This window comes from Bombyx mandarina, chromosome 20, assembly GCF_030267445.1.
Source record: "Bombyx mandarina strain Sakado chromosome 20, ASM3026744v2".
In the NCBI taxonomy this organism is placed as follows: domain Eukaryota; kingdom Metazoa; phylum Arthropoda; class Insecta; order Lepidoptera; family Bombycidae; genus Bombyx; species Bombyx mandarina.
Window position 1 is genome coordinate 10,210,037 of NC_143226.1, and position 12,860 is coordinate 10,222,896.

At 36.6% G+C, this 12,860-nt stretch overlaps 2 protein-coding genes and 1 non-coding gene across 3 annotated transcripts; 1 reads left to right on the forward strand and 2 right to left on the reverse strand.

Moving 5' to 3' along the window:
- Positions 1-350: 350 nt before the first annotated feature.
- Positions 351-423, reverse strand: TRNAV-AAC (transfer RNA valine (anticodon AAC)). The gene has a single exon. It is a non-coding gene; the product is annotated as a tRNA-Val (tRNA).
- A 245-nt stretch (positions 424-668) lies between these two features.
- On the reverse strand, positions 669-1,802 carry strat (RAB interacting factor STRAT). Its single transcript, XM_028173670.2, has 2 exons — positions 1,517-1,802; positions 669-1,137 (listed from the first exon to the last, which is right to left on the reverse strand). Exons 1-2 carry the CDS (start codon positions 1,661-1,663, stop codon positions 898-900), a joined length of 387 nt encoding a protein of 128 aa, XP_028029471.2. The 5' UTR covers positions 1,664-1,802; the 3' UTR covers positions 669-897.
- Positions 1,803-2,405: 603 nt separating this feature from the next.
- LOC114242486 (PSME3-interacting protein) lies at positions 2,406-10,017 on the forward strand. The gene is made up of 7 exons (XM_089736156.1): positions 2,406-2,670; positions 3,220-3,318; positions 4,131-4,251; positions 5,382-5,496; positions 7,016-7,107; positions 8,795-8,927; positions 9,800-10,017. The coding sequence occupies exons 1-7, from the start codon at positions 2,574-2,576 to the stop codon at positions 9,884-9,886; spliced, it is 744 nt and encodes a 247-aa protein (XP_089592282.1). The 5' UTR covers positions 2,406-2,573; the 3' UTR covers positions 9,887-10,017.
- Positions 10,018-12,860: the final 2,843 nt, after the last annotated feature.

Sequence of the window (12,860 nt, forward strand, 5' to 3'; positions counted from 1 at the left end):
CGTTCACGGGGCTAAGCCTGAGAGATTTTGTTAACATCTACCCGAGCAAGAGTAGTGATACGCTGAATATACCACAGGATCCGAATCGTGACCCACTGAAAAGATCCGATGAGTTAAGGCGCACGTTTCTTCTTCATTTATTGTAGATAAGACTTGCAAAATAATTTTTTTTTGAATTAAAATCGAACCAAAAAAAGTATTGTTTTTAAAATAAAAGATTAAGTAATTATTTTGTACCGAATAGGAGGATTATTAAAACGAATTATAAAAAAAAAACCCTTCATTTTCGTATTACCTACAAAAATAAGCACACAAAGATGTTTAAATTGCGCAAAAAAACTAAAAACTATTGTTTCCGCCCGGGATCGAACCGGGGGCCTTCTGCGTGTTAGGCAGATGTGATAACCGCTACACCACGGAAACCGATATTCATGTGGCCTAAATTATGAATCATTATCTAATGAAATTAAATGTATTTTACAATATTTTTTCAAATAATTTAGACTTCATTATAACATTAAATAATTGCTCATGTTTATAAATCTCATATTTTTTATGAAAGCTTTCGTAAAAAGTATAAAATGGTACAACAATTATTTTTTTGGCTGAATAATAATTAATAAAAAATTTAATTGTTTAGTTGTGTTTATTATCTAAAAAGAATTAAGTTGTTCTTTTTTATAAATTTAATTATAATTAAGCTTTTTATGATTACGTTTCAGAGAGCAAGCTTTATTTTGTAGATACATCAAAAGGTTTTTCTAATTACATTCTTTTATAAGACTAACATGTATATTGAAAATAATAACATGTTTCAAGCCATGTAGTACTTTCATGAAAAAAACATCTTGGATTAATAACAAAAATTAATCAATTAACTCAATTTTTTGTACAAATTTATTTGGAATGTACAATCCTAGATATAGCTACATAGCTGTGTCTTGTGTTTGTATCATGGTACCCGACTGGACCCGCATCACAATCTGCACAACTCAAATATTTATGATTGTCAACGGTGTGCGTAAAACCTATATTTTCAAATGTATACATGTTCTCGACATGATAAAATTCCTTTATAGTCTCGTTCTGTACTTCTCTATCGTTGTTACTGGCTTGCTGCATAAGTGGCAGATCTTTCTGGAAACAAAAGAATGCAATGTCACTGATATTTTCTTTGCGCGTGTGAGTATGCACAGTAGATACCACCAGTGTGCCGTGAAGCAGTAATGCTTTTCGATTAGAAGGGTGGAGCAGCCGTTATACTGTAAAAACGGAGACCTTAGAACTCATGCCTCGAGGTAGGTGGGGGCATTTACGTTGTAAATGTCTATGGGCTCCTCCACATATCGAAGCAATAACAAAATTCAACCATAAAGCTACATTAACTTTGCTTTGAGTCTATTAATTGTTTAAGAATAAAAAATATATATATATATCTTTAATTCATATGAATTAAAATATACTGTAATATAAAACTAAGTAAATGTGTCAATAACTTATTTAATAACTTGTTTACCTCTTGAGCGATATAATTAGATGATTTCTTATCCAAAATTTTCGAACCGCAAAATTTGCATTGCACTACGAGTTTGTTTTTTCCGTCTTCCACATATTCCCTTTGCTCCGTTTCGATTGGCGATACATCATTTTCCATTTCAGCCATTATGTACTGTTAATTAATTACTTCTATCCTTATAACCTAAAAGCGAGTTCATTTGTAATGGAAAAAATTAATAAACTTCTATTCTAATGAATCTCTTGGGGAATTGTTTGTACGGTGAATCGTATGACGTATTGGAATGACAGCTGACAATAGTGACGTGACCAATATGTAACGACATTGACGTTTTAATGAGTAATTTTGTGCCAAAAAATGTCAAAATTACTCTTTACGTGCCTTAAATTATAAGTTTTTTTCTGATATAAGTATAGAAAGAACATGAAAAATATTAGTTAATTTCTTGTCAAGAATATTCGATAAAAGAAAATTGTTTCGATTTTCAAAAGACCTGGGTCTTGGACTCAAATATTAATAATAATCTAATATCTCGAATATATTAAGTGATCTATGATCTAATAATCTATGTTCCTGTTGCCATCATAGATTATACATTAGCAGTGATGCCAGCTCCGGCGTTTTCCCCCCAAATTTAGGGGGGAAAAATCTATACAGGGATTTTTTTAGAGGGTGAAATTTTTTGGGTATATTTTTAGGGATAAAATTTTATTTGTATTTTTTAAAAAAAATTTACGTACATCAACAAAAAAAAACAATTTCATAATGTGATGAAGGGGAGTTTTGTTTTGAATTTTGTGGTTTTTTTGGGGAGTTTTGTTTTGAATTTAGTGGTTTTTGAAATTGCTTTAGGGGGAAAGTTTTCAAACAGCTGGCGACACTATACATTAGATTTGACATTAGTGATTTTGACTGTGACAGTTCATTTAATTGACATAACAAAACGTGAAAACTAAAAAAAAAACAAAGGTATTGATGTTTCCTGTCCTAAATGCTGATATTTGATATTTATTTATCAACATTAGTTCGAGTGGTTTTTGTATCATAAAATATAATAATGAGTTCAGGATTTATCTCAGAGTCTGAAATATTGGAATCCAGACGCCGTCGGCAAGAGGAATGGGATAAAGTACGTACAGAAGACCAACCGAGAGGTTAGATACTTATTAAATATCTATTCGATTAAACTTATCGGAACATTGTCAAAATGTACAAAAGTACAAATTTAATTTTTTATTAGAAAGAAGTATGTAGTGAAAAGAGAAGAATAATATTATGTAAATATTGAAACCTTTGACAAAAACGTTGAATTATGATTTATTTTATTTTTTATTATTTTTACTGTACCACTGTACTGTATATTTGTACCACGATTGAAGTCTGTGCACATATGTACCTAGTCTTAAATCCCCCAATAAACCAAAAGAAAATAGGTGCAACTGAAAATCAGCTATTTACTATTTGATGCATCTATTTTGAACAGCATTAGCTGAGCCACCTCCTTTTGCCTTTTTCTATTTCATTTCTTCTTTATTTACCTATAATTATCTAAGTCTGTGTAAGAAGCAATAAATGAATTAATACTATTATTTATTTGTTTTTATAAAAAAAAACAGTGATTTTACAATTCAAGTTTTATATTAAACATATGAGGTGTTCAGCAATGTTTGCAGAATAACTAAAAATAAAGATTTCATTTCTAGAGGCACCCGAAGAAGAGTATGATTCAAGGCCACTGTTTCAACGGCTTGAAGAGCAAAGAATGAAGAAAGATGCTGAATATGAGGAAGCGCATAAACTTAGTAAGAGACACTGAGATTAACGCATTGACTACAAAGGCAAAGTTAGGCTATCCGGGTGCTTAGAAATGCTGCAATGCTTAGAAATCGACATAATTACTTTCATGCGCCACACAGGGCATTAGTGACCTTTTTTGTTTTATTGTTCAGATTTGTGGACGAGCTCACAGCCCACCTTGTGTTAAGTGGTTACTGGAGCCCATAGACATCTACAATGCAAACGCACCACCCAACTTGAGATATAAGTTCTAAAGTCTTAAGTATAGTTACAACGGCTGCCCCACCCTTGAAACCGAAACGCATTACTGCTTCAATGGCAGAAATAGGCAGGGTGGTGGAACCTACCCATGTGGACTCATAAGAGGTCTTACCATCAGTAAACCTACCTGACCTACATGGCAGTTGACAGTTGAAGGGTTAAGAATGTTCTTGTTAATATCTTCACCCTTATTTACATATTATGATGCGACAGTTGACTAACTAGCAAAATATACATAGATTAGAAATTTGACATTTGTAAGTTTGTCTATTTCAAGACCATTTATAATCAAGATCTGGATTTTGATTATCCTCATAATAAAAGTGGTTTATGCTCTGGCCTGTTCCAATATAAGTATAATAGACCTACACACCATCTTGGTGGCAAGGCTCATTGAGGTACCCTGAGCTCTGGAAACCACTTAGCACCATATGGACCATGTCAACCTAAAACAAAATAAAGACCATGATAATAGGCATAGTCAGATTATAGACAGTCTGTAAATCAATGTCACAAAACCTGATTGTAGTACTAATCTGCTAATTATATTATATAGAAAACATGATCCGCGGTTTGGATGATGATGAGGTGGGGTTCCTGGATCTCGTTGAGAGAACAAAAGCTAAAGCAGCTCAGCAAATTTCCATTGAAGAACAGAAGGAAATGCAAGAATTCAGGTACAATATTGTAACTTTTTCTTAACTTTCACCGCTCTGTGTTGCTGCCCACCTGCTATGAAGTGGTTACTGGAGCCCATAGTCAACAACAACATAAATTATTCCATAGACCATTAGCTCATATTATCTCAAGTTTTATTCTGTTTTACAGTACAACGGCGTCGCCCATCTAACTGAAACACATTACTGTTTCAGGGCAGAAATAGGTACCATGGTACCAAATAGGTACATTTTGCAAATTTCAATTTTACTACATGTGTGATGTTATTCCTTCATTTTGGAAGTCATCACAAACATTAGTTAAGTTTGTATTACATTACAAATATTACATACCTACCAGATAGATTTGAGTAGCGGCACAGCTGCGTAGCTTGGTATGAATGCACCAGGCTTCTTATCCTTTACGTGATAACGATTCCAAAATTGTATACTTAAGACTTTATTAACTGGTCATCGCTGAAGCCGCCACTCACGGCTCAGTTGCTGGCGAATATTGTTATAATTTATATGGATATGTGGAGGAGGAATATACAGCTATTAACAAAAAAATTGTTGAAAGCAAATTGAATAGTTGAAAGCTGATTTATAGGCATCAATGAGCATTGGCAACTAAAAAGCTGATTTTAATAGGCTACCGGTTGATGAATAATGTAATTAGATTGAAAAATTATAACCCAGTGCTAATTTTGTAAGTAGCCTTCTTCATAATACCAACCAATTCTAGGGGCTCCTATGGCCAGATCGATAAACACAGTGATTACTACAACCAACAGATTTCAGCTATATATTTGTTATGTTTTCTTTATTGATTTAAAGTGTCTTTTATGCATTATTTTAAAAAAATTATTAGCATTGTGTACTTCTTCTCTATATTCTCTATAAGTGTGACAAATTTTATACTCCTCCGTCCGCGCAATTTTCGTAAAAAGGGGTACAAAGTTTTTGCTTCTCGTGTTAATATATAGATACAGGTAATTTATACTATGTCCTGTTAATTTATCTAACGAAAATTGCTTTTTTGGATTATATATGGGAATCATGTTTGACTTGAAGGGTTTTCTAGTTTTATCTATATAATAGATAATGATGGATATACATACTACCAGTTCTAATATCTTTGTTACTTTCAGAGAGCGAGTGTCCAATCTAGCTGAAAGTGAAGAAATGACTCGTCTCCGAGCTCAATTGGCTCTGGGTAAAACTCAAACCACAACAACACCGACACAGAAAAATAAACTGCAAGGGGTATGTGTGAAAATAAAAAAAACTTTTTTTTTGACGTGACAACGTCTTATAATTCGATGGAGCCGGCTGCACGCACGAAAAAACATGACTCATGCGGCGTTACCTCGCTCTGAGGCGTTCCATTTAAGGCTTGAAGTGCAAGCGAGAGCGCACAACGAGCGACAAAGAGGCACAATCTGCCTCCGCGTTCGGCAGCGTTCGACATCTGTCTCTCTCCTACTTGAGTGAGCGATGCATCCGCGTGAACAGCTGCTATACAATAATACATTTACATGTTTTCGTCAACTATGCAGTTCAGTGAAAAGTGAATGTGGTGTCAATTGCTTATAGCAACGATAATTGCAATAAAATTGAATAATGAAACCATTCCATCAGTATTTTCTTATGACGTTGTCACGTTCAACTATCGTCAGTAAACCGACTTTACAAACAACCGATGTATTTGCTTAGACGGGTGGGCGAGCTCACAGTTAAGTGGTTACTGGAGCCCATGGACATCTACAACATAAATGCGCCACTCACCTTGAGATATAAGTTCTAAGGTCTCAGTATAGTTACAACGGCTGCCACACCCTTCAAACCGAAACGCTTCACGGCAGAAATAGGCAGGGCGAACTCACAAGGGGTCTTACCACCAGTAGAGGTTTTACTGGTGGTAGGAAACTACACTAAATTTACCTAATGAAGTAAATATTATAAAATTTGCTTTGCGTTACAAGATTAATTAAGAACCTTCCTGGTGTCACGTGTTCACCGGGTCCCACCAACAGCTATGCGATATGATCAAGTTAAGTGAATAATGTCCGAGGAAATTTTACCATGGAAATTAATTTTAATGAATGACCGTATGTAATGATCAAGCTCCCAAGCCTAGAGGGAGTTTTGGTTGAGAAGTTATCAGGAATTGTTCTACTGTATCTATCAAAACCTGAATAAAGTTACTTATGTTTAAGGAATGAAAATTAATGTGAAATTATATGCATTATCATAGAAAGGATCTTGACTGCTATTTTGTTTGGATGGTTTCCCAAGGTGTCAACTCTGTTGTTGGAGCCATGATAAGTGTTACACCTCGAGTTCCTGTGGATGGAATTGATTTGATTGATTGAACACGGGATAGATTTGTCTGCTCCTAAAATCCCACCAGCAGTCTTCAGTCTTTAACTAGTGGTAGGACCTCTTGTGAGTCCGCGCGGGTAGGTACCACCACCCTGCCTATTTCTGCCGTGAAGCAGTAATGCGTTTCGGGTTGAAGGGTGGGGCAGCCGTTGTAACTATACTGAGACCTTAGAACTTATATCTTAAGGTGGTTGGCGCATTAACGTTATAGATGTCTATGGGCTCCAGTAACCACTTAACACCAGGTGGGCTGTGAGCTCGGTCACCCATCTAAGCAATAAAAAAAAGAAGTGTATCGGTGATCATAGCTGATTTCGAGAGCTCATTAAAATAATTTATACAATAGTGTTAATTTTTCATTGCCTCAATTGGTATATCTGTTTGTTAATTTTCCAATCAGTTGATTGTCAGAAAGCGTAAGGCGAGCGAAATTGAAGACGAAAATCAGAAAGACGCGCCGCCCGCCAAGACCAACGGAGTGGTTTCGAACAAGTAATTTAATTTTCTTTTTTATTTATTTATTAAGCTATTGCATAGCTTCTATCGCGGGCCTTGAGCGCGGCGACTGAATCAAGAAATTCCGTAACGAAAATAACCTGACACCCCCACTATGCCTACCATGTAGCTCGCGTTCAACACATTCACACGTTGCGCTTGTGTAGTGTTTGTGAATAAGCGCGCGGCGTGACGTCGCACTGCATGAGCATCATGAAAAGTCTGCCCATCTCTCTCTCACGCGGTCTAGCGTATGAGTGTGAAAAGGACAGTTAATGTTTTGCTTTTATTAATGTTTAATATAGCGTGGTCTTGTTTTATTATTGTTTTAATATTAAATTATCATTGTCTAATTATAACTGCATAAGTTGATAAAAAATGCTATGCAATAGCTTTACCGCGGCAGTTCCCCAGTGCCACACATTTGTTTTTATAATTTATTGATGCACATAACAAATTACAACCATAGAAATTATAAGTTTTAATATTTAACATAACAATCTGGATTGCAATTCAAAACAGGTGCATACAGAAAAAAATTAACAACTGAACAGATGCCTAAATACCATGTGTATATTATATACATACACACACATACGCTCTCTCTCTCTCTCTCTCTCTCTCTCTCTCTCTCACACACACACACACACACACACACACACACACACACACACACACACACACACACACACACACACACACACACACACACACACACACATACACACACACACACACACACACACACACACACACACACACACACACACACACACACACACACACACACACACACACACACACACACATGTAAGTTACTATCTAATTAAATTAAATCTAATGTATCATTAACTGGATTATTCTATTATTAATTATCATTCTACTCATTCATATGCTGTTACATCTGGGCAGCAGACTGTGGACTGTATGTGCTGACATCAACTTGAAACAGGAGCTATAAACCTCAATTCTTTAGTAAAACGACCGCCCCACCCTAAAAGCCGGAACAGCTTACTGCTTCACGGCAGAAATAGGTAGAGTGGTAAAGCACGATCATCAATGTAGTAGTATAATTATTGAGGTACACGATTGGAACTAGTATTAGCTGATTTATAATCTGACAAATACAGATCAGGTAAAGTCCTCTGATCTCAATACTTTAAACAAATTTAATTTACAAGTACCTTCAATTCGTTCAAATCCACACGTCATTTCGGATCCTCCCGATCCACTAACGGTGCTTTTAGGTACCTCAACTCAAGCACCGGTCATCGTTCTCGTCGAACCCGTCGCTTGCGACGAAGGGCTCGACGTGCAAATTAACCCTCAGACACAGCCCACTGAGTTTCTCGCCGGATCTTCTCAGTGGGTCGCGTTTCCGATCCCGTGGTAGATTCTGCGAAGCACGGCTCTTGCTAGGGTTCGTGTTAGCACCGTCGTCAGGTTTGAGCCCCGTGACCTCACCTACTAGTTAAGGTTACGCTGAAATAGCCTCTTAAGGCTCTCAGCTAGGTAGGATAAAAAAAAGCAAATGCTACATTAAAAGGTTGACATGTGATCTTTTTTTTTAGAATGTTTTACGGCCCTGGATGCGAATGAGCCCGTGGTAAAGTCACAAATTCACTTCACTATTTTTATTTTTAAAGTACACCTATGTTAAGACCATGTGTGATCTCTTCCGCAGTGTTGCAACAAGTAAAATTCAAGAGGGTTCCGGGATAGTCGTGGGCGCGTTAAGTGTGGCCGGGGTGTTGCCAGGGTTGGGACATTACCGCTCTGATTCATCTACCGATACAACCGATTCTAGTGACGACGAGGTATGTTAATAATTAAAAAAAAATACATCTGCTTAGTTTAAAAATAATAATAGTAACAAAAAACCCATTTTGTGTGCTCACAAGAAGTGAATACCGCTATGCTATCTAGTTTTGATACAAGGTGGTCTTCGATTTGAGTTGGAAGGGTTAGGCAGCTGTTTGTTGTTTAAAACAATTAGAACTTTTAACTTTACGGCTCAAAGTAGAGCATTCACATTGTGTTGCCCGTGAACTGAGCGATAACTGCTCAACATCAGGTGAGCTTGTCTGCGATCTCAACTAATGTTAGCGTTAAAACCAATCCCTCGATAGTTATCTACTAAAAGGTAACAGTAAACCTAAGTTTCTAAATATAAAAGAAATATTTATTTTATACACCTTTTTTATTGCTTAAATGGATGGACGAGCTCACAGCTCTCCTTGTGTTAAGTGGTTACTGGAGCCTATAGACATCTGCAACGTAAATGCGCCACCCACCTTGAGTTCTAAAGTCTCAGTATAGTTACAACGGCGAAATAGGCAGGGTGATGATACCTACCCGTGCGGCCTCTCAAGACCTCCTAACACCAGTAGGACTGTTGGAAACCCAACAAATTGGTATGAAACCTTTTTTATTGTTGTTGTTGTTGTTTTTGACATTACATTTGAATTTTGAATTTTGGAATGTCTTAGATTTGTCATTCTCTTTTTATCTGTGCTATTGTACGCGATTTATAAAATTTCCAAAATATAAAAATTTTATACGTGCAATCCTCGCGAGTTTATTTATTAAGTTCCTTGCCCATCCTAATCCTACAGTCCACTACAGGACTCCTTATATACAGCATGCTGTTTATTGGATTGTTAAAATATATACAGTACGTTTTTTTTAGAGCGATAAATGTTGCAAGCGAGACTTGTTGGGACGGCGGCCGGAGCACGCGGAGGGCAAGTCGCGCAAAGACGAATCCAAAAGTTAGGGTTGTCTATGAAATACGACGATTTCTTTAAAAAAAACAATGTTTCCGCAAACTTATCCTGTTTACGCGTACTTTCGAACGATGTGATTTTAGTATGTAAGTTATTGAAATAAATGAAAGGTTTTATTGATTTTCTTTGTTTTATTTCTGGAAGTGATAACTTCTTAAGGGCAGGCTCCGTTACGTAACGCGTGACGGCGCCAGTCTTGCTTCCCTTTCTCTCACGCGTACGGCAGCGGTACAGAGAACGTATGTAACTCCTAACTATTTACATATACATATATTTAAATCTAGATACTAATAAGATACATACACAAAATTCTAATGTACATTATTCAAGAATTGTAACTATAAATAAAATATATTTTATAATCAACTAGCGACCCGCCCTCGCTTCGCTTCGGAAACATTAAAACACACATGAAACCAAAAAAATAAAATAAAATTTTTTTTAAAAAAAGTAGCCTATGTTCATCAGGGACAATGTCGGCTTCTAATGGAAAAATAATTTTTCAAATCGGTCCAGTAGTTTCGGAGCCTATTCGAAACAAACAAACAAACAAATCTTTCCTCTTTATAATATTAGTATAGATAATAGATTTTATTAATAAATAGCTTTTCCTTATATTATCATATTAATAGTACATAAAATTTAAGTAATAACCTAATAGCTTTTCTCAAGTTAAACAATTACAATATTAAATAGTTCAACTTAGATTACTTTTAAGTTATCACTTCTGTCGGGCGTTCCAAAACGCATACGTTTTTCTCTTATTAGTTTTATAAATAACCTAATTCTACGCTTGGGTGCTTTATTATAAGGCATTGTATTGCAATTTTTATATTAAACATAAAATGGATTTAAAGTGGATGGAAAAAAAAACATTTGCTATGTTAAGCACGATATTGTTTTAGCGAGTTCATAGCGATGGTTGAAAAGGCATTTATTTGGTTTTAGCGACATTGGAGAGAGCCATTTAAAGTTTCAACATTGAGTAAAATATGACAAAAAAGCTTCTTCAGCTATTTCAATGGAGTAAACTTAATTGAAGTTCAATTAAAAACATCGAACTGTTGATGCTAATACCGAATAAAACGCACTTTTAATCATAAAGATAATTATAAAGAATTGAAGTCGTCGTGGCCTAAAGGATAAGACGTCCGGTGCATTCGTATCGAGCGATGCACCGGTGTTCGAATCCCGCAGGCGGGTACCAATTTTTCTAATGAAATACGTACTCAACAAATGTTCACGATTGACTTCCACGGTGAAGGAATAACATCGTGCAATAAAAATCAAACCCGCAAAATTATAATTTGCGTAAACTGGTGGTAGGACCTCTTGTGAGTCCGCACGGGTAGGTACCACCGCCCTGCTTATTTCTGCCGTGAAGCAGTAATGCGTTTCGGTTTGAAGGGTGGGGCAGCCGTTGTGACTATACTGAGACCTTAGAACTATATCTGAAGGTGTGTGGCGCATTTACGTTGTAGATGTCTATGGGCTCCAGTAACCACTTAACACCAGGTGGGCTGTGAGCTCGCCCACACATCTAAGCAATAAAAAAAAAAGATAAATGTGGTGTATTAAGGGAAATGTCGCTTAAACTATACTCAGTCTTATACCCTTTTTCACGTCTCGATATATTTAGTTTGCATTGGTTGTAACGCCAGAAAATTTAATGTATTTTTTTTTTTAAATTAACGCCATCTAGCTTTTCTACGTGGCGCAGTGTGGAGAAAACAATTTTAAACCTCACATACTCGACACTGCATGTCGTGACTGTGCGATTTTGTATGTCGTCAGACGACAGATTTTGCACATCACTGGCATGCAGAATCTTCGAGAAACGACACATTAATAATATAAAAGGACAAGTTCACTTTGTCCAAGTCTGTTTCGTGTAACATCTCTTGAGCTGCGAGGTGATTATATTCTTTTATTTACCAAAGTCTGTTACATTAATCCTTGGTGTCGTGTGATAAACCAGGGTAAGTGTTTTTGAATTATTCTCCACACTGTGTCCACAATTTTAATTAAATGAAATTTATAACATAATTATGTCGTAACACGTAGGTCCTTGTAACTGGTACAAAATAAGTACTACAGTCAGGGTGCGGAGCGTGACCTGTTCACCTTCGGGATCCCATAGCACCTTTCTATATGGACGCTGCCAGAAGCGGGGAGCTCTAGCAAGTCGGTCCAAGAAAGGCTGCTTGACTGCGGTAGACGTAGAACACACCCGCATTCCCAGCCTCGCTCGCAGTCAGCAACTCCAGTTGCTGGGAAGTGATCCGGAGAAGCGTATTGTTTCTTTTAACTAATTTATATTGTTTCTTTCTTTAACTTTCTCGAGTGTTCGGTGTATCTACCGACACTCCATCATTATTAATTTAAATTTTGTATCATAACCTCTCTCTAGTTTTATATTATCACTATTGTAAATTTAACTCGTATGTTTTTATATTAGTGTTCAATAAACAAAATATTGTTAATTTTAATTTTTTTTTTTTTTTATTGGTGTAATTCTCCCAGAGCGGTAAGTGGTGGCGCCCTGAGATCCTCCTCCCAGTCTCCTGTTCACCGGTTGTCTAATGGTGGTGACGTGTCTAGAAGTGGTGCGACTCGGCTCCGTGTCTCTCGACCCATAGACCACCTTTTGGGGAGTGACGCGACTGGGCCTCATGTAACATCAGCATACCAGGGACACCCTCAGACATAGACACGTTATATGGTGAGTGAAATCGCCACTCCTTTGGTGTTAAGTGGTTACTGGACTATATACATCGCGACGTCAACTCCGCCATGCTGAGGTGAGATATATTGTAGAATGCATTCCATCCTTTAAATCAGTATGCATAATCGCTATGCGGCAGAATTAGGCTGGGCGGGGCGTCTGTCCGGGCGGACTTAAACTACGCACTTAAATTGTGAACAATAATCTTTATCGAACAACGAAAATCGTGAAAATCTGGT

What these genes read in the sequence shown, in the direction of transcription:
- strat (XM_028173670.2), bottom strand. Translation starts at nt 1,663, where the DNA reads ATGGCTGAAATGGAAAATGATGTATCGCCAATCGAAACGGAGCAAAGG. An exon ending in CTAATTATATCGCTCAAGAG is followed by an intron (nt 1,138 to 1,516) that starts GTAAACAAGTTA and finishes TTTTGTTTCCAG; the next exon opens with AAAGATCTGCCACTTATGCA.
- LOC114242486 (XM_089736156.1), top strand. Translation starts at nt 2,574, where the DNA reads ATGAGTTCAGGATTTATCTCAGAGTCTGAAATATTGGAATCCAGACGC. An exon ending in TACAGAAGACCAACCGAGAG is followed by an intron (nt 2,671 to 3,219) that starts GTTAGATACTTA and finishes TTTCATTTCTAG; the next exon opens with AGGCACCCGAAGAAGAGTAT. An exon ending in TGAGGAAGCGCATAAACTTA is followed by an intron (nt 3,319 to 4,130) that starts GTAAGAGACACT and finishes TATATTATATAG; the next exon opens with AAAACATGATCCGCGGTTTG.